Here is a 26,612-nt window from a genome sequence, read left to right as displayed (position 1 = left end):
AGAAGGGCAACTTCCATTTCTCAGCCCAAGTGCCCAAAAGTACAGAACTAGGACAACACTGCACAGCTGTTTGTTGGGAAATAAACTCAATACTCCTGCTTTGGTTTAGTAGTATTATGTTTAATAAGAAGCCACTGCCCTTTTATTGCCAACACAAATATGAGTCTGCTTATTGTTTACTGCATATAATATATGATGTCTGAGGTTAGCGTTTCCACAGCTTATGGATGAGACTGATCGTCGATTGTGGGGGGTGGGGAGTGTAGTTATTCCCTCAGCGGGACCCCCGGTGAGTACATCAACCCCCACACGGCACCTCCCTTACACGAAGAGTCTCTTGAGATACGTCTCTATCCACTTTGTATCCAACTCCCTTTCTCTTCCCTACCCCACCCTTGGCTCCTCTCCCGTCACATCCGGTTTGCGATTCCCTCTTCAGGGACACCCCCAACACAAACGATGTGGATGGCTGGTTACCTGGATGTGGCACAACATTATATGGGGTTGGGCCCAAATAGCCTGTGGGTGAATGGGGCTGCAGAAAGGGTCTTACCCAGGTGGGGCTTCTCCAAGAGAGGGTAGTTGAAACCATGATGGTGTCGGGGTCGGACTGCGACACTAAAAAGGCATGGGCACCCCCCAAAAAAAAAAATGGCCAGCATTCATGAATCGCGACAATTCACAACTTTACGGACAATGCTACGTATGGAGGGTTAATGGTGTTTGTTGCATGTAATGTTTTGTGTAAAACAGAGACCCCTTGCACTTCCTGTTTTTTCCAGCCATTTTTGCGCGGCCAGAACTTAAAACAATGCAATGCAGCAACAATGCTTAAATTTTTTCCAGATAATGACCGAGGGCCCGATTTACAAACGCGTTTGCAATGGGAAAATCCCATTGCAAATGCTTTGTCCGGCCCCTTGTGTTTTCTTCGTGCAGTGCAGCACGCGGAAGCCCACCAAGAGTGTCCTGTATTGAACATGTAATGTCTGCGTGTTTTAGACTGAGACTCGTCAAAATGAGCCCCAGAGTTTTTATAGTCAACACAGAGAAGGCCAAAGCACTCAGATTGCACTCCTCCAGTCATCTGTCGAGATAGTAAAATGACAAAAGGCAGGCCATGCTAGTCAAGTGATGGCATGAGGTGCCAGCTGCCATGCAGGGCACAATCTTCTGTGCTATCTTCATTACTGTCTGGGACCATGGCATCTACTACACGGCACGGCACGGCACATACACTGTAGATTATAGTGTAGTAGAGCACGCCATACTGTACTATTACCTATACTATAATGCACCATACCGGCATTTACCATAATGTAGCGTACCCTCCATCTCCCAGATCATCGGGGAACGCGTGGTGTGGGTAGTAGGTCAGATCCTAAAGGACAGAAACAAACAAATCTACAGCCTTGCTCGGGGCAGCAGAGGCCCTTTACCTTCAATGAATGATGCGGGTTCCCTGGCCCGGAAGTGGACTTTTATTATGGGCTGCAAAAGGAAGTTGCGTTTAATTCATCCAGAGAAGGCGACTTCCTCTGCACAGCACATGGCATGGGGGTTTGTGCGGGGGGGATGGCCGGGAATGGGATAGATAACTTATGTGTGAGAGGGTTGGAAGTGTTAAACTCTGGTAGGCGAAAAGCTTAGCCTGTATGGGGCTCAATGGGGGTACGCCCATGGCATCTGTGCGGTCATCTCCCGCCTGCAAACGAGATAATGACATTTGTCGTCATGAGTTAGTGGCACGCGGTTTAGTAGGAGGAGTCACACCACAGGTCGCCCTTAAGACACCCATGCAGGAGACTCGTGCCATGTTGCCATCACCAAAGTACCCTATGGGAAATCTGGGCTTCCAGTATAAACTCCCCCATTAAATGATGGCCTGTTCTGTTGGCTGAAAGCGGGCCTGAATGAGTGCACCCTTCGTGTCCCCTCTACTGTAAGAAACGACTCCCCGTGTTTCCTGCCCGCAAAGGGATCCTGCCTAGTGCCAATTGTCTGCGGCTACTCCTGCTGTGCACCATGCATGATCAAACTCTGACCCGCACCCTGCTGGTGTCCTTTTCAGAAAATGCCTGAACAATAACCAGAAGACTGCTGTGTGATATAATGTATGTCTCCCTCTTATCCCTGCGTGTGGTGATGTCAGTGTAGAGTGACGCTATTCTGTGATATCACTATGGAGTGCCAGTGTTGTGATCTGAATTTATGTACCAAGGGGGGCAGTTGGAGAAGGAGAGCTGGCTAAGAAGGATGTGCCGGTGTTTGCTGTTAATATCTTAAAAAATAAACCCACTATAACTTACCTGCTGGTCCAGGTGTCAGTCTGTGGGACCACGGTACTGCACTGTGCTACACACAGGCGTGGCAGCAGATGTCTGCTGGTTGCTCACGCACCTGGGCAGAGCTGCACCTGTTCCACTAGCCAGTACTCCACAACCACCTGCACCTCTGAAGTCAAATGAAGTGGACACACATGCAAACAAAGGAATAGCGCCCATTCTGGCTCCTGATCGTTTCATTCAGAGGGGATTGGAGGGAGTATCGCCAGGTTCACTCGGGTTAAGGCCCCGCTGCAGCTCAAATATAAACAAAGGGGTTCTTTATGGGCCTGTTACTGATGTAATCTGTTCTGTATTTTCAGTGTGAATGGTCAGACTGCGGTGATATCTATTGCAAACGACACTCACCTGACACTCACCTTGCTGCAACAGCGCTACACAGTGGTGCCCACAGGGTGATGAGGACACCTTGTTAGATTCGAGCAGCCTCCACTCCAGCGTGTTTGCCCCCAGTACTTTGCCCTGTGTCCCATGTACTCATCCAGAGTGGTGGGCCGCATCCTGTCCGCAAGGGGTACCGCTTGCCCCAACCAGACTCCTATTACTGTGGAAGTCCAGCAGCAGAGCAGGGCAGGGGCAACTTGATAAAGGAGCAGGTCAAGAGGCCTTCTCCCAGTCCCCACCAAGCTGCAGTTTCTGGATGAGGGGGAAAGTGGTCGAACTCTGGTGGAGAGCTGCCACTTCTGGCTGCTTCCTACTCCATTGCAGGACATAGTCACCAGGGATAGGGTGGCCAACTGTCCTGTAATTTGCGAGATTGTCCCGTAATTGGGGACTCTGTCCCGCAGTTTGCCGAGTGGCTCTGTGGGAGGCGGGTTGTCCCGATTTGCTCTGTTTGAGCAGAATTAGGCATGCTGGGGGCTGGGGCCGGCCGCTGCAGTGCACTGTCTCACAGACTAGCTGCCACTTGCCAGCCACTGTTATTCCGATTCGCGGAATAGGAGTGGGGAGGGGGTCATATACATACATTTCCAGCGATTGGGAATAACAGTGGCTGGCAAGTGGCAGCTAATCTGTTCATAAGAGTCCTATTGCATTGCACCCGCACCTGCTGACGTGACAGGCCTGCAGGCCTATCACTTCAGCAGGTGCGGGTGCAATGCATTGATTCTGCCCGGTGAATGACGCTGTGACATCATCACCGCCTTGTGCCCCGCAAAAGGATCTCACAAAGTTGGCCACTCTAACCAGGGAGAAAACAAAAATGCTGACAGTGGTGCACACCTGGTAACAATTGATATAGAAATTCAAATCATCATTATATGTACAGAAGAGCTGGTTTAAGAATTTAAAGGTGCGGGGGAGGAAAAAAGGCCTTGGCACAAAGCCTAAATCAGAAAAGAGAAAATAGAAGAGGACCCAAAAAGTGGGGCCCTCCCGTCCCCTGCACACTGTTTACTGATGCCACATAGGGCCTTCAAATATATGGATGTAGATATATAACAGCAGTTTGTTAGTTGAGCATATAACAATTTATTTGGCAAAGAGGAAAACAAAATTTGCCAAAAGGCACATTCTGTTGTACAAAGTAATTCGTGACGTTTAACATATTAAAACAAATTGCGAAGAAGCAATAAATGATGGAGAGGTGATGCTGTCCAATTGTGGAGTGGCCGACGCGTTTCGAGGGTAACCTCTTCTTCATAAGGGCCCAATTGAACTGTTGACAACATTTCAAGGAGACAAAAAGTAAAATCTTTTATTTTATTTCCATAACAGTCAAGGACTGACTGACAAGCTGTACATAACTCGGGATGCTAGCGAGATGGTGAAGAGCAGAATACTGGAGATCTAGTATGGTGAAAAGAGTGAACTAACAGATCAAAGAGAAACACTCTATACTAATAGCTAAACACATAACAAAGGAGATGTATTGTGTGAGATCCACCTACATGGTGGGATCTAGAAAATGGCGTGATGAAGAGTCAGACAGATCGAGATAAGCCAAAAGCGGTAGTGGGTTCTAAATAGCAAGGACCACCCTTGAATAGTGAAAAAGCTGAGTCAATATGGGGAGCGTGTTTAAGAAAAAACCATACCCCTCCTGTGGACGGAGAAAGAATAACTCCGAAAGAGCGCTACTGAATAAAATAAATAATACTTAAAATAAACCGGAATTGGTTTTAAAGAATGCACTCACTCGAGTTGCGGGACGAGTAGCCAAGGCAACAGGGGCATCCGTGTGGTCAACAAGTATTCGAAACAATTATACGATGCAGGGCATCTGCAAAGAGACACGTACTGCTGGCACCTAAGTGGGGACATATACATTTCTGTTATACTGGAGAGAAATAAACCAGAGGCTCTCCAGGCAATGTCACGTCTCTAATTAGCACGAATGCTCGAGCAGGGCAGCCGGCGATGGTGTTATGTTATGTTATTTTGTTTATAATGCGCCAAAGCCCGTGGGCATCCAAGCGCAGAGAGGCAGAAGATGTAAGGTGGCTACTACATAACTACATAATCAGTCAGATTGATTGAAGAGTACAGTTTTTAGCTGCTTTCTGAATTCAAGATGGTTTTCAATTTTGCGTACTGTTAAAGGCAGTGCATTCCAGGCTATTGCCCCTTGAACATGGAAAGTCCGTCCAAGGCCCCTAGCGCGTTTGACCGGGTATTGTTTCAAGGAGCAGCTCTCAGCAGATCTCAGATTTCTCTGAGGATGATATATGCTTACATGTGCTTTCAAATACACAGGAGCATTCCCATAAATGCATTTGTGGCAAGTTGTTAGTAGTTTAAATTGAATGCGCGCTGCCACTGGTAACCAATGCAGTCTCATCCATGCTACAGTAGTGGGTTCCGTACGTTTCATCAGAAAGATAATACGTGTGGCCGAATTTTGAATTTTTTGTAATTCTTGAATGTCTGACCTGGTAGGGCATTACAATAATAAACTCGAGGGAGGATCACAGCCCTCACTAACTTGGTTCTATTTTCTATTGAAAATAAGGGGGCAATTTGACGTAGCACCTTCAAATGGTAATTAGTGTTTGTTGTGATGGCCGCTACATGGGCATTACAATCCAAGCTTTCCTCCATGTAGGTGCCGAGAGTCTTGACTTTAGGCACAACCTTTATTTGGCTGCCATCCACAGTAAAGTTGGAATACTTCTGGCCAAGGCCTGCTCTTGCAAGTCTTGGACCAAACACCATAAGTTCTGTCTTGGCTGCGTTCAAGCACAGCCAATTAGTTGACATCCATCTTTTGATGGTCAGATAGATTATATCCAGCAATAACTGATCCTTCTCGTGGTCCCCAGAGATTTCTAGGACCAGTTGAAAATCATCTGCATAGTTGCAGAAGAAAACATCTATCAGTGTCAATTCATTACACAATGGTAAAATATAAATGTTGAATAACAAAGGGGAAAGACAAGCCCCCTGAGGCACCCCACATGTAATGGTTTCCACATCAGAGGCATTGTCACCCCAATAAACTCGCGAGAGACGGCCTTCCAAAAAAGATCTGAGCCATATGATTGCCTCTGGCGAGAGTCCTCCAACTGTGGCCATACGCTCCAGCAGGATTTTATGGTCTAGCAGGTGGCGCCACGCTTGAGGGCGACAACAAGGCCAGCACCGGCACTTGGTAGCCGAGGCCTGCTCCGATTGGTCAAAGTTAAGTAACAAACACTACGTGTCATAATGTAACAAGTTCCCCAACTTCCCAACACTATGCGCGCCGCGTTCGGGGCACAAGTTGAAAGTTAAATGTTGCCTGTATTGATCGAGCAGAGCTGCAAATTGAAAAGAAAAGTTGTTGAAAGTTACACTACACACACAGAGCATGGATGCTGCTGGATTCCAGGCGGGAAAGGTGCGAGCACCGTATGTGTGTTGGCAATGTTCAGGAACAACCTGATTTATGCCAGGAGATGCTACCATAGGCAGTTTGGTACTGTTCGCTCCCCCGGTCCCTCCCTTCCCCCAACATATCCATTTTAGCTTACTTTGTAGGAGTAACTGGGGTCACGCCATCGCGTCTTGTGGCAAAACAAGGCCGCAGTTTATTATTACATATTTACAACCATTAACTTCAAAAACACACATTGATTTTTAATAACAGACGATCGGCAGCAGCTTTCATTTGGTCTTTCTCTTCATCAGCAGCCCCCTTTGACCTTTAATCTCTTTTATTAATCTCCAGTCAGCTCTCTTTTTCTCACTATCAACACTTTACTCAGCATACTTAAGTCTCATACTTAAGTCTCACTCCCCCAACCTCCCTGAGCCTTCCCTTCAGGGCAAGTCACATTGACAGCTGCTGCTGTTAGGCTGCAGGGAGCGCCGTTATGTTTTTCTTTCCACCAGCCAAAGGTGGAAGCTGACAACCAGACGGAGGGTGCACATCTTTACCCGACATTGCCGCCCCCTGCTTTTTTAGGCTAACAGGGGGCTACTTACTACTGGTCAGTCTTGTCCTGCGCCAGGAGGTTTGTGTTGGCACTGCTTGGTCACCTTAGTAACTGCCTGCGACAGTACGTAAAGACACATTAGAAAACCTGAAATAGAAAATATGCCAGGGTGTGGTGGGTGGGACAAAGTTCTCCTTGCATCAGGGAGTAAAGCGGTGAAGGAAATCGTCCCCTCCCCGTGCAACTGCTATTTAGAGGTCGCAATGGGGCCTCTGATGTCACCTGTTGCAGGTGTAAAGATACCTTCGCCCTCCAATCAGGGCATTCCACGGGGGAGGGGGCTTCCTCCCCTTCATGTCCACCAGCCACCTTTGGCCTCTGTTTCCCCTTCCTCCGGAGTCACCATACCGGTGACGCCGGCTTCCTGCTCCTTTCCCTCCTCCATGTTGAGACCTGGCGCCCTTAGCCCCTTCTTTCAGGGGGCAGCACCATCTGCAAACCTTGGTGGTTGACTTTATCGAGAGGCACGTGGGAGGCTCTTTCCCCATCAAGGGAGGCGACAGTGGAGGTCTTGAAAGGTTGAGGTTGTCCTTCAGCGTACCCAATGAGAGGAGTAAGCTTCTTTGTAGAGCGGCTGCACAGAAAGACTTACGCTGCAACAGCAGCACAGTGCTCCTCTTTGCAGATAGAAGCCCATACACCATGCCCAGGAGGAAGTGAATGCTGGAGTACACACAGGATCTTGTTTCCCATTGGATGTCAGCCTTGGTCTGGCACACAGCTAAGCTTAAGGTGGTTCACCAAAGAGATTTGCATTTACAGACCCTGAGCCAGCTATAGTTTAGGTCAACAAACCCCAGAGTGATCTTGCACGACACCCTCATATAGTCTTCCTCTTCTTTGATGGATGCAGCGGTGCTGTGGACTGTATTATCTTGGCCAGAGATCTCCACACGCTTAGTACTGCAGGCACCAGGTTGGCGGCCATTTCCCTGGAACTCTCATTTCAACTTTGACCGTGGATGGCTCTCGTCACATTGCATTGTTTGGGGTCTTAATCATGCTCGCCATCTTGCACTTACCATTTCTCCCCCACTGGTTGATGCCATTGCTTGGAGGCGATTTCTAGGTGTAACTGGAATGCTCTTTATACAGATAGAAAATGTTTGTGGATATGTTGACGTGATCTTCGAATGGCAGAGTCGCATTCCAAGTGGAAGGAACTCACGAGCCCCCAGTGTCAGCCCACGTTTTTCATAGAGCGGATGCCGTTCCCCCTGGGCATTTGATGCATTCAAAAAATAGTTTCACCCACTTTCAATACAGTGAGTCATGTCTAAAATGTGCATTTCTTTTATACTTTGCCAGCTACTTTACAAGAAACACTACCATTTTTTTTAAATCTTTCCCGGGGTGAATGATTCATTTCCTGAGAGAGAAATGTTTTTATTTGTCCTGTACCGTTTCTTCGATTTTGGAAAGAACAATTCAATGAAATCTGCATATTTCACTTTGACATCCGTTTGCTCCATGTGACGTCACTTGCCATTATATGTGTTAATGAGAGCCCCCCACTTTTTTGGGGGGGGGGGCTTGTGCCCTGCTCATAAAATATCACCAGGTTTACTCTGTCAATAAAAATGTCGAACTAATAAAACAGGGGTGCATATTAATACACCTCCTTTATCATCTTTTGTGGCAGGTCGACCTGAAGGCTTGTGGGCAGACAAGAGACCGGCCCCACCGAAATTGCCCGATACCCCAATAGGTGCTTGTGTAACCGTGATCCGATATAGGCGGAACTCACTACAAGGAAAACGAAAAGGGTGAATGGCGCAGCCATTTCCAAATCAACAACAAAAAGACAAGCCTCGCGGCTTTCAATGAGCCGCATCAAAACTTATGGCGGCTCAGTAAAGTGTATTTAGAGGCTGTTTGCCAATATACCTGCTAGGGCTTACAGTTAGGTTGGATCATCTCAACCTTAGGACATAAGGGATACATTGCTCACCGTAATCGTATTTCTGATGCTTGTATCTGCTTAGATTCACATGCTGTGCATAGGCCGACATCTAGTGGAAGCTGCAGAGTATTACTGCGTGCGTACACGTACACACACGTACACACACGTGTGTACACACACACACACACACCCCCTCCCCCCCATATTAGTGGCGCAAGATTAAATGCCCTGGCAGCGGTCCAACAAGAAGTCCTAGTCCTTAAGAGCAACCATCTGTGGTGCAAGTAAACTAAACAATGTTTTGTAATGTGAAATGGGCGATGATGATATGTGTCCTAAATGGGTGAATAAAGGTATAAAACATCACTGGGTGGAACCGTTAATGGTCTGGGGCGTGGGGAGTAGAGGGGGGAGGTGGGCAAGCACTGAATATTGCTCAGGTAACGGGTGCCCACGTCCTTCTGTACTCACTAATAATTAAAGGCGCCGCAAGCGGGCTGTTAATTAGGTGGCAGTTTAGAGGACGTATGATACTTGCATTGATAATTGACGCTCCAGTTATTATCTGGAGAATATCCTTCAGCCTCATTTAAGAAGTAAAATCATACTAAGACATGGTCGATCAAAAAAAGATGGGATGGGAAAGGGGCGGGGATGGTTGTGATGCGATACAAACTCCGGGGGCCTATAGGATTGTGTTTAGGTTACCTTAAACTTAGCTGCAAGAGTGGGTGGACCCCACAATGATTGCTTATGGGAATTCAGGGCTCACACACACTCATCCGTAGCACTACATTTCAAAGAGGAAAACGGTGGCCTCTGGGGAACCAGAGTCGACGCCAAGAAATGAAACCTGTGAAGGGATGACAGTACTACTAAAAGAAAGGATGTTGGCTGGGAGGACGGAAACGGCTGATGGGATAACATTGCTAACGGGTGCTTACATTTTCCAATGGAACTCCGAGTATGTGCAATGTTTTAATATTATTGAATTTTACCTAAATAAACACAAATACAGCCACATTTTCAAATAAATATCGGAAACAATCAACATCGTACACAAAGAAAACACATCTTGGGACTGAACGCAAGAACGCCTTTCACTATAACCGCCAAATGGGAGAGATTGGCTTGAATGTCACATTGAGCCTCCTTAGGGATGTACGCCCACGTGACCTCGGCCTCAGGGGGCAGGTATGCCTCCCCACCCTCTGTGATAGTGGCATTCAAAGGTTTTTATGCTTAGCCCGGCGCCCCAACCCCCCCACGGACTAAAAATAGCATGGTCGCCTGCGCCACGACAAATCGGCTTCTATTTTCTATTGAAAGCAGTCACTGCCCTCCATTTTTGAAGAGCCTCGCTACCCCCCACCCCACTGCCCCCGCCCCGCTCTTACCGTTGTAGGAGAGGCGAGGTTTGCTCAGACACATGATAAAGTGCATTTCCATCTCATCCGAAGCCACCGACTTGGAGCAAATTGGGCACCGGAAACCTGCAAGAAAAGAGCAAAGTCAGTCTCCCTGGGACTGCGACAGTACAAGACCAACATGGATACAGGTGGCGAGGCAAAGCTGGCCTACAGGGAAAATCCAAATTTACCAACAAGGCGATGCCTCTGAAAGACGGCTGGGGGCGCTGGTGAGTCAACTATGACATTCATCTTCCCCAGTCCTGCCACATGCACGGCCTTGGTGGGGAATTGGGAGGTTTCCTCTGTAGGACACACTAGAAAAAGTATCTAAAGCCAACTGGCCAGAGTCCCATCACGGGAGGCTCTATGGAATGACTCCGCCTCGAAGAAAGGACCGAGGAAGTCCTAGCTTAAGGCTTTGAGTCCATAGGACTACCAGGAAAAAAACAAGGCACTGGAGTTAAACTCACAGGATGACATTTTCTCAGAACGCAATACGTGAAATCATTCAATGTTCAAATGCAAGTATTATATACGACCGAAAGCCTCTTATAATCTTCCCCTCTTTCCATCCATCCAACATTCCAAAGGGCCACCCATCTCATTTGTTTAAACATTGCAGTAATGGCCATGTGCACACTGGAGAACAGTGACAGACTCGTACACATATCTTAATTAGTCCCAGGAAAGGCCGAGGCCTGAGGGACAGACTTAGCGGCAGGACTGAGAAACTGACGCCACCCCCTAGTTCCCAGAAGAAGATGCCCAGGACCAGCAATGAAACAAACCAGTGCCCTGAAAAATAGCCATTGCTTGCCAGGTGCAGTGACATGTACCCATGTAATTCCATGATTTGCGGCCAGGTGGATCCTCCTACGCGAGGTGCAGGCTAATATCCCCAACTAAGTCCACAATATGTAACAAAAAGCATCATATTCCCATGTTTAGCTCACATGCTAGCTAGACGCTGCCGCCAACGGCACGCGCAGCCTCCCCTTCAGAGGTGAGTGATTCACACGACAGGTATGTATACAGATATCTATATACAGGACAGCACCTCCCAAACGGCACTCTGCCTCATACTGTAGTGTATATAGGCACCCCACAGAAATCCATCCATCTCACACTGCCAGGGACGGATCAGGGCCTTTCAACCTTTTCAAATGAAAGGGGCCTCGAGTCTCCATGGGGGAAGGGGGTAGTAGCTACCCCCCATATTGCCAGTAGCAGTCTAATAACACGGTACTATATTCCTTTATATGTTACTTACGATCTGGGGCTTAAAGTGTGGGCTTTGCAGCGTTCGCCTCACAAGCAGCATTTGCTGGAGCCCGTCCGGCCGTCATTTCCGTTGGGGGAAAACAGTAATGTTATCACTGCATTGCCTTTCAACACTGGTTCCTCCATGTCAGCTACTTGCTTACAAAGAAAAATTTATAGCTATTCGGTGCGTATTCAGTGCTTCAGCTCTCTGCTGCCTCGCCCAGTCGTGATAATTGCCGGATATTAACCTTATCCTTATCTCCATTCTTAGGTCCCCCATGTGTGCCTCAGACTGCTTTCCACTCTTAGCAAGGGGGTATGGGGGGGCACACATCTTCAACCAGGCCTGCACTCTGGTTTCCTCAATAAGGGGGACGCTAGAGAATTACATATCCGAGAATGCACACTACCTCACAGCGAACAGGAGCTCAATTCGAAAACATTTACCAGCATGCATTCTAACACACTGATTTCAGTTGTTCCACGGGACTACATGACCCAGAATCCACTCTACCTCACTCAGTGTACATGACCCCATATAAAAAAATGTCCCACAGTGCCCAATTCAGTCCAGAGCCTCAGTGTACTACGCTGTGCGATGCATTCTATATCAAAGCTCTTGCAACAGGATTACATGTCCCAGAAGGCACTCTGCTTTTCATAGCACATACGCAGCCAGCGCACGTCTCTTTAAAAGGTGCGTCTACAGGACTACATTGACCAAAGTGTACTCAACATTCAGAAGAGATCCTCATATTACTACCCATCCGATAATGCACTTGCCCACCTCCGTGAAACCCACCCACCCTACATATAGACCTACATGTCCCAGAATGCGCTCAGTCACACTTAGTACAGCTTTACCCTAGGAGGATAGGTCTCTGAACACCAGGGGTGGACTGGGAACCAAAAGAAGCCATGGAAATAATTTTCAGAGAGGCCCCATATTACACATTTTCAGCAAGGCCAAACCCTTTCCTATGGAAACATTTGGAAATACCACACAAAAGATGTCCAGGGTGCAGTGGCTTACCGGGAAGTCTCCAGAGTTCCCCATAGGCCGGTCTACCCCTGCAGAACACCCACTGCCTCACTCACTACTGCTGCCCACAAAGGACTACACATTTTAGGTGCAACCTCTACCAGACTGTACGGCCTATGGTTTATAGTCATAATGTCGACAAAAAAATGTCGACAGACAAAAATGTCGAAAAAATAATGTCGAAAATAATAATGTCGACATTCTATACTTTTAATGTAAAAAGGCATAATGTCGAAAAAAAAATGTCGACATTTTTTTTTCGACAATATGACTATAAACCCTTAACACTATCAACACCTCACCCAACACCCTCCTGCAACCCCCCCACACCCCACACCACCACCCTCCCACCCCTCATATGCAACACATTCTAATTATTTATATATTTATTTATTTATTTATTCAATAAATAAATAACCAACAAAAAGTATCATTTACTATGGGGGGGTCCCCCCCCAACCCCCCCTCACCCAACACCCCCCTGCCACCCCACCACACCCCCTAACCACCCTCTCACCCCTCATACTCAACACAATCTAATTATTTATTTATTTATTTTTTCAATAAATAAATAACCAAAAAGAGTCTAATTTACTATGGGGGGGGTCCCCCCCCCAACCCCCCCTCACCCAACACCCCCCTGACACCCCCCCACACCCCCCCCAACCACCCTCTCACCCTCATTCCCAACACATAGTAATTATATATTTATTTATTTATTTATTATTCAATAAATAAATAAACAAATAAATAAAAAGAATATCATTTACTATGGGGATGTCCCCCCCAACCCCTCTCACCCAATACCCCCTGCCACCCCCCACCCCTCATACTCAACACATACAACACAACAATAAATATATATTTATTTATTTATACAACATTTCGAAAAAATGTCGACATTAATGTAAAATGTCGACATTTTTGTATGTCGACATTATTGATTTTCGACATTAATTTGTCGACATTTTGACTGTCGACATTATTGATGTCGACATTATGACTGCACACCACGGCCTATACAGAAGTCTATTATAATACAAAAGGCTCCTGGTTACAGCCCTGCTCTACCCAGGTAGGTGAACATTACATAAAAACAAAGGATTAATCATTTGAGCTTCCTGTAATATGTTTCATTTTGATTACTAATCCATGTTATGTATTAAACTTGTCTAACAAAAAACAACCAATTTTTGCAATATGTTAATCCATAATATGATTGGGTGTATTGGGTTCTGTGACCCTATGCAGAAGTCTGCCTCTCTGATACAGTGGCCTCGGGAGGACTGTATCACTAGATGGACTCAGCCCCCCCCTGTGTACAGATGCCCAACCTACGCACAGAACCACAAACATCATACATGAACTCCCTCAATTTAGGAAGTCCCATTGGACAACATGTTCACGAATGGACTCCACCGCACATGGTACAGAATCGGTGGCTGATCTAAATGACTACTCCAATTGTTCTCTAAAGAGCCAATCAAACCGCTTGCACGTCTGTTGAGGCATTTTAGGCAAGGTACCACTTCCAATCCCTACAGTTCTGCATTCATGCTGATAACTAGTAGTGTGAACAAATCCCAATGGTGCGTTTCACTCAGTTACACCTGGAAAGAGTCTTACTAGTTAGCAGGTGTTTGGTAAACGCCCACAAATTCAAACTGTTCCAACAGTAAGTGATTTATTTGAGAGCAGATTCAGCTGATATGTGTTTCATGCTTGACAGCACTTATCAAGGCTCTAGGGTGGGATGGTAATGCTTCTTTAATGTGATGGAATATACACACTCAATAAGAGTTACAGGCATGATAAGCGGCACTCCATGTAGGCAGGTCCACATGTTGAGACATACTTATCAGGTAGAGGACCCACACAGCTATGGAGTGTGGGGGGGGGGCTTTTATACAACTACAAAAACCTGTTATATGGAGTAAGGAAGTCTGTTAGTGATTGGAACTTTGATGCCCCCTATACAGCAAAGAATGTTTCTCAGGCCTAAAGGGTCTGCACATGTGGGTGGCCGGAGTAGAAGAGGTGACGCTCCTGAATACAACCAATACTGCCAGGGGTGCCCCGGTAGAGGTAAAGATGCCAGGATTACGAGCCTAAACCTTCTTTCAGCTTACCCCTTTCTCGGAAGGAGATTTTACAATACTGATCAACATTTGTAGACAGTCAGGCCCCTTAGAGAGTCCTGACCACCATTTGTGTTACAATATGAAGAAGCTGTGGTATGTCACACTTATAAACGTCCGTAATGTATCTTTTGTAATATAAAAGTTCCTTTGGAATTGAAACAGGCCGTGATACGTCCTTTGTTTGATGATCTTGCATTGGTAGTAATCATCCAGCTACATTTTAGACTCCTCTCAGAGCCAACTGCACCCGGTTAAGTGGACGACCCGCTGTAACGGTTTATCGAGAGGCCACCCTCAACACAGGAAGTTCCTTCCCTCCCCAGGCTAAGTGTTACACAATAAACTGTTAATTTCAGTTCTTTTCTTCAGCCCTATCTCCAATTCATCTAATACCACTTGGATCCCTGCCCCTGAGCTACCAACGTGCCAAGAGCCAGGCAGGGGTACAGGAAATATATTTATGTTTATTTGAATCAGATGTTAAGAAAATTGCACTAAAATATCAACACCACTTTATCCGTGGCACAACACAATAAACTACTATCAACATAAATAAATCGCATATGTGGGCTGAAAAGAACACAATCACAATTCTTTACTTGCTACAAATTTCACTTCCAGAAATAATTAAACTGATAAATAAACAAAAAGAAATGTATTGCTGTACAATTTCGATTTTCCTGCGTGCTTAAAAGGTTAGCAGTAGGGTTTATAGATTAGTATAATTGCATAGGGCAATTATGATTTCACCCACACTTTTGGTTTAAAATAAGCACAGGGTGATTTAGTGGTTTGTTTTTCAGAACACCCCACCCCCCACTTTGGTCTGTGATGGGGAAGTCAGACAGAAACATTGGAATGATTTGGGAGGCCTTTTCTGGGGAAGATGGATGGTAAAAATTGGGATGATCTGAGAATTTGGGAATTCAGATCGCCCCACCCCCTCCACTTAAAGGCCTGTGTTAGGGAAGCTGGCAGTTGAGAGATTTTTTTAGTTCAGGGACAAAGACACCCCTCTTCCTAAAGAGGTGGGGTCAACAGGACAAATGTGATCACCCAATTAAATTACAGTCTACAGTTTTCAGTGCACACTGGGAATGAGCTTTGTTAATTTCGAATTTTAACAAAAAGCACCCTGTGGTGTCCCGTCAGGGGTATTTAATTAAATGAACATTTTTAGTTAAATAGGCTTAATTAAATGTATACTTTTAGTTAAATAGGCTAAGGGTCTACACAGGTTTGCCCCTCCCCCCACCCAACTCCACCCACTATAAAGGGAAAGGATTTAAGGCCAGCAGATTCCCCAAGTCTACTTACATTGAAAACATCTGCTTAAAGTTCAGGCTAGCCAGCTGCATGTCAGGACTCTCTGGAAAGATAGGGCAGGAGTATGGTCACTCCACTCTCAAGGATGGCCTCCTGCTCTCCACCATAGGACCAAGTCAGCTTTTAGGCCTTCCTAGAAATAGACAGCTCCAACCAGAGGCAATTTATGCAAAACCAATTTTTGGTGTCTCCTGGCAGCTGTCAGGTGGTAATTTTCAGCTGCTCTCCCCCATGGTAGATTTTGGCAGCTCTGTCTGATGGTACATTTCAGCAGCTATGCCCCCTCCTCATAGTGCATTCCACTTTATATAGCAGCAATTACACCAAAAAGTTTTGAAATTTAGGGGAGTACCCTGCAAAAGTTCTCGCAATTAGGACTGGACAGTTACCCTTTTCTCTTCTCCCAACTCCAGCCCATCTCTAAGGATTGGTTTAGGAGTCTGGAGCATACATGGCAGCTTCTATTTGCAATCCCCATTTGTTCTCATGTCAAATATTTGGCAAAAACTAGTTGTGGCAAAACTTCATAATTTTACTAATAGCTGCCATAATATACATATTTTCTGGTTCAGCTAATCATGGGGAATTAAATTAGATGACAGCCAGGTCCGCACCATGTTGCACGGCATGTGGACATTTTCTGCTGTTTTTACCAAAAACATAATAGTCAGGAATGTGTAATTTATTACACAAATTCCTAATTTTACCCTCCACCAGCACGCCAACTCTCACATTTGGAACATTTTCAGATCATCCAGAAACCAATCTTAGATGGCCAATTACAGTTCCCTGAGTCGCAGGTGGATGAATTTTATGTACCAAAATTGCTTGGAAATTATCTAAAAAATGAAACATACCTGTAATTAGTATAATTTATGGTTACTGGGGAAAAGGCCTAAGCTATAATAGTCCTTTTAAATTAGTAGTAAATCTTCAGCAGTGTTTTTTATAATTCTCTTTGAAGTTGGTTGTTTGAAATTGATTTCAACTTGTAAATACTGGGATGCACAAGCTAGAGAATTTGGTCTGCTCAGAACTGCCCCTCCAGAGAAACCAAGTCTAGGGAAAGTCTGTTTTAGACACCTCTTAGAGATGTGAATGCTAGCGTGCATCACGCTTAGACGAAATTGTGAATGATAGCATTAATGCATTAATGTTCACAATTAGATGGAATTGTGAACATTGGCCTGAGTCGCATCTAGATAGAAAGTGGATGATAGCGTGCCCCACTCTTGAATGCAACTGTGAATGATAGCATGTGCCACACTTAGATGAGTGAGAGGAGTTGTGAACATTAGTCTGAGTCGCATCTGGATAAAGATGTGAATGCTGAACATTGCATCACACTTGGCTGAAGTTGTGAATGATGGCATTAATACATTAATGTTCCCGAACAGATGGAATTGTGAACATTGATCTGAGTCGCATCTAGATTGGATTGTGAATGTTAGCAAATGCTACAACTTAGATAGAATTGTAAATGATAGCATGTACCACACTTAGATGGCATTATGAATGATGGCTTGTGCCTCACTTAGATGGAATCGTGAACCGAGTCGCACCTAGATAGGATTATGAGTGTTGGCAAGTACCGCACTCGGATAGAATTGTGAATGTCAGCATGTGCCACACTTGGATAGAATTGTAAATGTTACTTACCTATGCCTTAGATCATAACTCAACCCATACTCTCACCTGCATATCACTATGCTTACTCTCTACACTATCACTCATTTAGAGTACAGATATACCCCTCGATCAAATTCGGCCTAACTGCTCACATGTGAACATTACCCCATAAACACCTCATATTTCTAATATAACGTAGCTATATCCCATGACAAACCGGCCTAGCTGCACACATAAGCGCCCTACAGACTTAACACAGCCAAAACCCAGTCTAGGTGTCCATCCGCCAGACTGCACACATTTAACTGATATCAATTACACCACACCTAAATATTAGGATGCAGCTACCAACAGGCAATTACACCAGCTGCATACATAGCTGGTGCACCCAAGCACCCTACAACATCTTATTCTCACAACTGACCTGCACTACGGTCTCCGAGGGGGTTCAACATTACCAGCAGTTTGAGGTCATACCAATGATATATAGAGCGCTATATAAATGCTAAATAACATAAAAGTTGTAAACAGCTGTGGGGGAGGGGGTGTAAAGGCCAGGCTTCCAGTGGGGGGGGGGGGGGGGGGTTGTGGAGCGAGTTCTTTGTGAAGTTTGCCCAGAGACACACCATTTGTTTTTGGCTGAAATGGAAGTCACAGATTGCAATTTCTAACCTCAGCCTTTATTCTTTGACATACAGTGTGTTTTATTGATCAGGGTTCACTTTGCTTTTGCGCTGAAAGTGCACAGATGTTTCTTTCAGTCATTAATAAAATATTTTCTGCTGTTTGTTTTTCTGCTGAAAAGTGGGTCTGAATTGTCACAGTGAACCCCCTTTTGATGGGTGACAAGTTTCAATGAAAAATGATGCACTTATTTCTCAGCCCGCGATGTGATGCGCTTTTCCAATCTGCACTTGGATAACATTTTTAATTTTGCTTTCTCTGGATTTCCCTTGCAGAAAGACACCTATACAGTCTGCCTAAGTAGGCCCGCAGGAACTTTTCATGGCTACCAAGCAGGCTTTCATTTTCAAATGTTTTGCTGTATTTTGCTCTGAAGCAGAATCTACCTTACTTTTTGTCAGCACACACGCCATGTCCCCGACATCTTTGTGTTGGCAGGGGAAAAAAATGTCATGTCTTGCTTCAAACAGACATGCAAAGCTGTTTTGTGTCAGTGTTTAAAAATCCTATTTCTCATGTGAAAGGGACCTTTGAATTTCTTCTGTCACTGTGAATTAAAATAATGTTTTTCCCTTTTGCAATGATAGGCCTTCTTCACATGGCCCTTCCAGAAACCCCACAGTCTGTTTTAATAGGCCCGTTTTTCAGTGTGAAGGCTCTGTTCTTTTTTGTTAATGAAGGCTGGCATATCATTTTTCCAGTGGGCCTTTTAGTTCTGTTGGCTTGGGTCCTTCGATTATACCCGACACATCGATTCCAAAATTCCTCTGAAGGCTCAGAACATCTTGGGTGATTTCCAGGCAGGCATAATGTCTGCGACAAGCTTGAATCATTGTTGGGCGACCGGTGCAGGCTGGCAGATGCCGGTGGTGCGGTTGCTCTGATCATACTCGAGGTATCCATGATCTTGAAGGGCCTTCCCAGCAAGCCAGCATGAATGTGTGATGAAGCTGCACAGTGCATAATGCAGGGGGCAGGATTCTCTATTTTTAACATTTACTTGCAGGCCCTGGAAAATCTCATTAGAGGATTGGTGTTCCGTTTTAACAAGCAGGAAGATAACAATCTGGGGCTCCTCAGTTTGAATGGTAACCTGGGTGAACAGCCGCTCAAACTGATACCTAAGGAATTCGGAGATTGACTACTGGAAAGCCAAATTGAGGTATCGGGTAATAAAATCGTGGCAAAAATATCACTGGTAAAACCAAAAAAATTGTGGCCAAAATGCTGTGGTTTGACCCAATAAAGGTGTACCGCATTATACCATTTAAGGGGAGAGGGGGCTGCAGGGGTGTCCCCCGCATCCTTTATTGGATTGTGGCGGCAAAACCACAGCATTTCTGACACGATATTTTGTATACACAGCCATTTTTGCTGCGATTTTAAGACATGGAACCCCAATCGACAGACATTTGATCTGCCTCATTGTGGCTATAACAATATAATCTTGTTCTACACATACCAAGCATGTGCAAAACCTGTGAGGGAGGGCTGCTCCAGTGGAGCTGTAGTTATGGACCCAGGTATAAGCAGTTGTAAAGAGATGCTTTTTATGAGCCATAAATGCCGTTAAGAGTATTGCTCCATCTTACTTTCACAGGTGTTGGTCGCGAATGCTCTTGTAGCAGAAGAACTGGACATCACTACTATTTGAGACCCCTTAAGAACATCAAGCTTTTCATATCTGAGGAAAACTGCTTTTCAGTTGATTATTCTATTGCGTCTCGATTATTGCAATTCAGTACTAATAGGGGCCCAGCAAAAAATGCCTGCAACAACTCCAAACCCTCCAAAATGATGCAGCCCGCATCATTAAGGGCATTCCCAGACGCGGGCACATATCATCTGGGAGGGAATCTTTACATTGGCTCCCCGTCCCTGCTCAGATTCATTTCAAACCAACTTCCCTAGTGTACGAATGCCTTTATGGCAAAGCACCTGCGTACCTGAAGGCCTGCATCATTTTACACAAACCCAAACGCACCCTACGATCCGCCAATCTTGGACTGATTAATGCACATAAGTTGAAAGGGGCTGGTGGTTTAGGAAAGGTTTTCCCACACTGGCAGCGCAGGTATGGACCTCCCTGCCTAGCACCCTACGCCTGGATAAAAACATGAAAACCTTTTGTGCATCATTGAAAACCATACTTTTCAAAAAGTAGATTACATTCCTTGCAAGGGTGGTACTCTCGCTTGAACAAGAATGAATCTTCCTTGTGTCCTGCTTTATATGTCCGTTCACTTGTGTTTTTGTGCTCCCAGATGCCTGCGGGTCCCCGGTGAGTTAAACAAATAAATAAATGGCGGCAGTATCCATCTAGGTCAAGAGCTCAAGACCCCCCTCCTCAACAAATGGCTCCTCCCTAAAACCTACGTCCATATGCTGTCCACGCCCCATCTTACCTGGGACTGAGTGATCTGATCCCCACTGTTTGCGCCCATGGCTACTTCTAGATCAATTGATATGATGAAATGATAGGTTATTTATAACGCTCATAATACCCAGAGGTTTCTAAGCGCAGACCTGGGGATCGAACCTGTGTTGTCTTGCTTCCAAGGCAAGCATGTTGCTCCTGAGCTATCCTCCCGAGACAATTGCTGACTATTGCCCTGCCAGCGCTGTTGTTAGACCTGTGCTCCCTTGTTTCTATACCCCTAGCCTTTTTCTTACCCCTATGATTGTAAAGCCCGCTGTTGCTTCCCGAAGCTAGGTCCGCGCTCAATAAATACCCTCAATTAAGAATAAGCCAGACTAAATCTAGCGAGGCCAGGCTACATACAATGCTGCCACTGCTTGCATGCATCCAAGTCAGAAGTTTGGGCATATCCATACTAACATCAAGGAACTAGCCACTGCACACGTGTTGGCTTTAAGTCCATTTGCATATGTTACAAAGATTTCTACCAACTAGACCAACCATTTTTGATAGTGACCATTACTAATGCATTAGATCCCCTTTCTGACTGTGGCCAGTAGTTTCCAAGAGAAAATGTTCCTGCTTTGGGTCTTTCGTACCACTGGAACTAGAAGGTTAGGAAGACCACATCACCTTCAAGAGCGCCCAGGGAACTGGTGCCCCTCTCCCCGCTACTCCCCACCTAATGTCTCACTGAAACTTGCCTTCTGTTTGGCTGCTGTTTGTTTACTGCCAAGATTCCTATAGTAGACATTTGCACTGCAAATAAAATTGAAATGACCTAAAATACTCTGCCTCACGTTTTGTGGTCTTGTGCAGAAGGCCTCACAAGACTACAATTGTATCACACAGTTCAGAGTACTAATGCACTTTACCTGTGCGCTCCCAAATATAATTACAATGTGCCATACTGTGGCGTACTGAGCGGGGGAGCAGGGCGGTCAGCTTGCTCCCCCAGTGGCTCTTTTAATAGGCAGACCGGGACATTTGGCAGTGGGACATCTCTCCCGTTCGGCACACAGGGAAGGTGTCCCGGTGGCAGGATAATTAGGGTGTCGAGCAGCATGGTGTTCCTGCTCAGCACTCTCATTGTCCTGGCAGCTGGACACCTTTCCCATTCAGCATCTTCATTGTCATGAGGGTGATGAACGGGGGAGGTGCCTCGCCGCAGAGCAGCTCTCCTGAGAACCTGACACGTTGCTCTGTGTCAACAGACCATTACACTGAGTTATTAGGCACTGGTGGGAGGGACCGGAGGGGAGGGGGTTAGGAGAGTGGCAATTAGCACGGATTTTTGTCCCTTAAGAAATGTGAATGGGGTGATCAGAAATTAGAAGAGTGCATAATGCTGCAGGCTTTAGGAAATAATGACTATGGCTTTAAAATCCAAGGGGCATTTGTTAGGCTCACATTAATCTGCATGGGGCTACTGTGGCTTTGCATGCAGGATGGGGTGAATACAACTAAATCCATACTCTTATTGCTCAACATATTTCTATGGCGATGTAGGTAGTGTAAAGCATATGCAAATTAGAAGGTTTGCATGCATTTTGACCCACAGAGCTGTAATAGAGGAGTTTCCTGTATCTATAATGGTCCTGCAGTTTTATTTTTTGTTATAATGCCATCTGCTACTAATTTTACCAAAAAAGTGGATTGGGGGGGCGGGAGGACAGAGTTGTGTGTAGGTTAGGGAGCATGAATGACACATGTGGAATCGAGCGCACTGCATTTGGGGGAAAAGCAGCAGGACTTTTGTCATGGCTCGCCCTCACTCTTGCAACTCTGGATACTTGCCCGGTGCCATATCATGCTGTACCTGCTCTCACACCCCTAACACACACGCCACAGCATGCATACTGTTAAAATCAATACAGAGGACCGCCACAGCAGCACATGTTCCAAAGGAACAGTCCTCACACAACTAGATATTCCAAGAGTGCACTCTGCCTCACAGTACAAACTCTTCACATGAGTTAGTGACCCCAAAGGCACAGTGTATCCCGCAAAACGTAGGCCCCGGCGTGATAACGTGTACCAGAACTCTGTGCATGCTCCAAAACACAGGGCGCAATAACAATAATGCACTCTCAGCCAGTGCAGATGCCCCCCCCCCCAGGAATGCACTTTGTCTCCATGGGAACAGAGTCCCTAACTGAGGCTCTTGTTCCAGAATGTTCACTACATGAATTCAGGACAGGCAACCCCCACAGGACTACATGTAATATGATATACTCTCCCAGCTCAGTGCAGAAGCCCCATGTGCCACGCTCCAGAATGCTTTCTCACTATTCACAGGTGCTCAAACTTGACATAAGACTGCAAGCCCCAGAATTCGCTCTGCTTCTTTGAATACACCCATCCCAACACGACTACGTGTGCTATACTTTCCATAGAATGATGCACTAAGTGAACTACAGCTGATGCCGCCCCTCCGCAAACACCCCCCTCCCACCCCCGCTGTACACTTCTATTGTTTGGGACCTGGGCGTGATTAGGTTCAGGACAGAGTGGTTGTTGAGAGCTCCACTATGCCGGACCTATGTGCCTGCAAATTCAAAATAGAAGAGCTCCATGGACACGGGACACCACAACACACCAGAAAAGCCCCTCCCTGCGTGTGTCCATAACTGTAAATCCCAATCTTTGCCTTGCGTTCAACGGCACTGCAGTGTTAGTGGCTAGGCTGGGTTTGACTCCCTCGAGTCAGCATAGCACACCAGGCGCTCCACGTGGCGCACTTTTCCTCTGCGTGGCTGCCTGAGGTGATGAAGGGCGTGGAACGACGGACGCGCAGGCGCAGACAGACCAGACGGCTGCCGACGCGCGCGACCGACCAGACACGCTATTGGTCCGGCACTTTCACACTGACCCAACACAAAGATGAAAACAAGGTCCTTCGTGGAGCGGAAGTGCTCTGCGGATGAGGTGGACTTGCTCGGCCGCGAGGCGCAGCCAAGGACGCTGGCAGACTCATGCAACTGAAACGGTCTAATCTATCACATGCCGGTGACTGGTTAGCTGCAGCGCTTTGATACATAAATGAGATAAAGGGCCTGCGCTTGCCTGCCTCTGGAATCCCAAGGTTTGCGTGGCTGCTCCTCCGCACCGACTGAGAGGGGAGTGTGGCGGCATTATGTGTCCCCATATAAAAAAAAAAAACTACATTCTATGGGAGGATGCAGAGCTTTTGAAAATCTTTGGGTTTCACTACAGAGAAAGATGCTCATTCTAGCAAAGGTCGGCCACGCCTCTGTTTCTCCCAGGGAATTGGGATGGAAAACAAGACGAGGCTGCGCTCTGGCAAAAATGGTCTTGCCGTAGCGCTGTTCCATGGCGACCGGAGGCCCGAGCCAGGCATTCTCTCTCGGCTAAGATCCCCCTGCAACTCTGCTAAGCATTGGTGTGACCCTGGAGTCGGGAAGACTCTTGCCCATTTAGGTCTCTCCCCATGGGGATTCTCTTGCAGGTGGAACAGTGCATGGTAAACACGATGTGGAGCGGGGCTTCTCTGTATCAGAGTCACTATGGCAGAGACCTCTGGCAGCCAGATTCTGTCAGGGGCTCAGTGGCGGGTGCTCAAGGAAAGGTCATACGCGGGGGATCGGTGGGGAGGGATATTTTGAGATCTCTGTGGGAGGAACTGAATTGCAATGGTGCTGTGGCAAGCGCTCTATGGCGGGTTTAGGGACGACGTCAGGGACTTTTAATCCTTTTAAATTAATGGGTTTGGGGGGGGGGGCGACAACAACTGAACTCATGTTGCCAGTCAGTAGTATTATATAATATGGCAATCGATTCTTTTCAATATTGTTTGTTTGTTTATTTATTTGTAATGCACGCCAAACCTGGGGGTATCTGGGCGCAGAAGATACAAGAATGTTCGTTCTCGGGCTTTAAAATGTGCACAAAATATACCTGGGCGTTAATTGCCGTGGATTATCACAGGAGGGCCAGTCAGCAGGGAGCTGGAACAATAAATGGCAACTGAAAAGCTATACATTATTCTTTGTCAGCAAGGGGCTGATGTGGTGGAACTGATGTTAAAAGACAAGATGATAATCAGTGGCATTTAGTGTTTCAGCTCCCTGCTGGTTGCCCTTCTTTAATCCCCAGCTGTATCCATCTCCATTATAATGTACGCACCTCACGGGTGCCCCAGACTGTTTTCCGCTCTAAGAAAGGTGGGGCCCCCAACGATCATGTTGAAATGGGTCCCTGCACTTCTTCAGCCGGGCTGGGCGGGGTGCCCTGTGGCAAGGGTTTTCTGTGGTGGAGACTCTATAGCAGGGGATCTCTGGGGAAGGCATCATAGGCGGGGCTCTCTGAGACACACACTCTAATGCTGGGGCTTGAGGTTGACCGAAGCTCCATGGTAGGGTTCTCTGTGAAAGAGGATCCATCGCAGGTGTGTTGTGGCAAGAGCTTTATGGCCGGGGCCCTCTTTGGAAGACACTCTGTGGGATGTCTGTAACCGATGCTCCGTGGCAGGCGCTACAACAGGGGCACTTTATAGCTGCAGCGCCTTGTGACACAGGCTCTGATCCGGGACTTCCCAAGGGTTTTGCAGTGGCATAAGCTCCAAGGGTGCCGCTTTCTGTAGCAGACGCCCTCTGGCAAAAGTGTTTTTTTGATGGATATCCTCTGTGCCGGGGAGTACACTGTCCTAAAATGCTATTTAGCAAGTGGGGGTAATGTTGCTTCTGAACAATCATTGTGACGAATGTGTCACAAAACCTGTTGCAAACGAGAGAGAGAGAGAGAGAGACGCAAACAATCAGTTGCAAGCAGTGATGGTTTATGAGAAAGGGGGTGCGGCCACCTCGAAGTCTAACCATTTCGCCATCTCTGATGGCAAAGATTTTGAAGCACCCATCGTTGCATGTGGAGCGTTATAAACCCGCAATACAGAATAAGAAAACATTGCTATTTGGATGTTAGGACTAAATGAAGGCTTGTAAACCCAGCCCTTCTCAGTAACCGCTCTGCAGGCCCTTCTCCCTCAGATCCCACTCGCCATGCATTTCCAATTGCAACATGGCATGCTAGTGTGGCGCGCCAGTCAGCGCAGGTGAGAGTGCAGAGCAAATCTACGAGAGAAAAGTTGGGATGTTGCCCGTGGATGTAGCGTGCAACCTGTTAGGCAAAATCCCATGCAGTACCCTCTTGGACCACCACATACAATTAGGACTACAAGTGCAAGTCAAAACAACCTTTGGTATAAGTCTGTACCACACATTTGTTGGGAGCGAGCTCAGCAGCCAGCCGTATCTCAAGAGTGAATGTGAGCCTTACAAGAGGTTACACAGAGGTCTTTCAATCACAGTGGTTCAAGTAGACACTTATACTCAAGGTTTCTTGGTAAGACACTTATTGATTTATTACTCAATCATTTAGAAAACATTTCACTAGAAGGAGGCAACTTAATATTATAAACCAATATACTTCAATACAAAACTCTAAGATTTTGAGACAGTTTGAACTCTCCTGAAGTAGGAGCAAAATAGCAGTTCAGTTGTGGGCAAAATGGACAAGGTAAGTAGAATAGATTGCATACAGTGCAAATAGTTTCAGTTCATAAGAAGAGTTCAATTCAAGTCAATAGGCCTAGGCCAAAGTCAATGCGCTAGTGTTCTGGATAGGAAAGAGCAGTTCTGGTAGCAAACGGTAAAGTCTTTGCAAAAGTTCTCAGAAGTAGTTTAGGCGAAAAGGAATCATATGTTGGGTCACAAGCTGATTAGACCTGGAAGTTGGAAAAGTTTCACAAACTTTCACCTCGAGAGTGGCGTTCTCTGAAACGGGTTGGCACAGTACCTTAGTATGAAGAAACAAATGCAGCTGAAGTCGTTGGTTCCTGGCAGTTCCTGAAGATCTCACTGTTCCTGAGCCTCAGTCATGGGGACAAGAGGGAGGATGTCGGGGGACTCCTGCACTTGCACGGGATCATCGAAAAAGCAAACAAGATGGAGTCACTTCAGTTCCAGTAGTTGTAGATTCAAGCACACAAGCCGGTGTCCCTCTCCCTGGTTA

The 26,612-nt window shown here is 46.3% G+C and overlaps 1 protein-coding gene across 1 annotated transcript in view; it reads right to left on the bottom strand.

Annotated features, from left to right (window-relative positions):
- The window catches only part of ZNRF1 (zinc and ring finger 1), a 317,434-nt gene that overhangs the window by 72,064 nt on the left and 218,758 nt on the right, over nt 1-26,612 (bottom strand). The window contains exon 2 of the mRNA XM_069604220.1: nt 10,064-10,159. Coding sequence (XP_069460321.1) covers nt 10,064-10,159 — 96 coding nt within the window. The remainder of the gene's footprint in view (nt 1-10,063; nt 10,160-26,612) is intronic.

Source organism: Ambystoma mexicanum, chromosome 1p, assembly GCF_040938575.1.
Source record: "Ambystoma mexicanum isolate Mex_15411 chromosome 1p, UKY_AmexF1_1, whole genome shotgun sequence".
Lineage (NCBI taxonomy): Eukaryota > Metazoa > Chordata > Amphibia > Caudata > Ambystomatidae > Ambystoma > Ambystoma mexicanum.
This window is presented reverse-complemented; position numbering and strand designations above follow the sequence as displayed.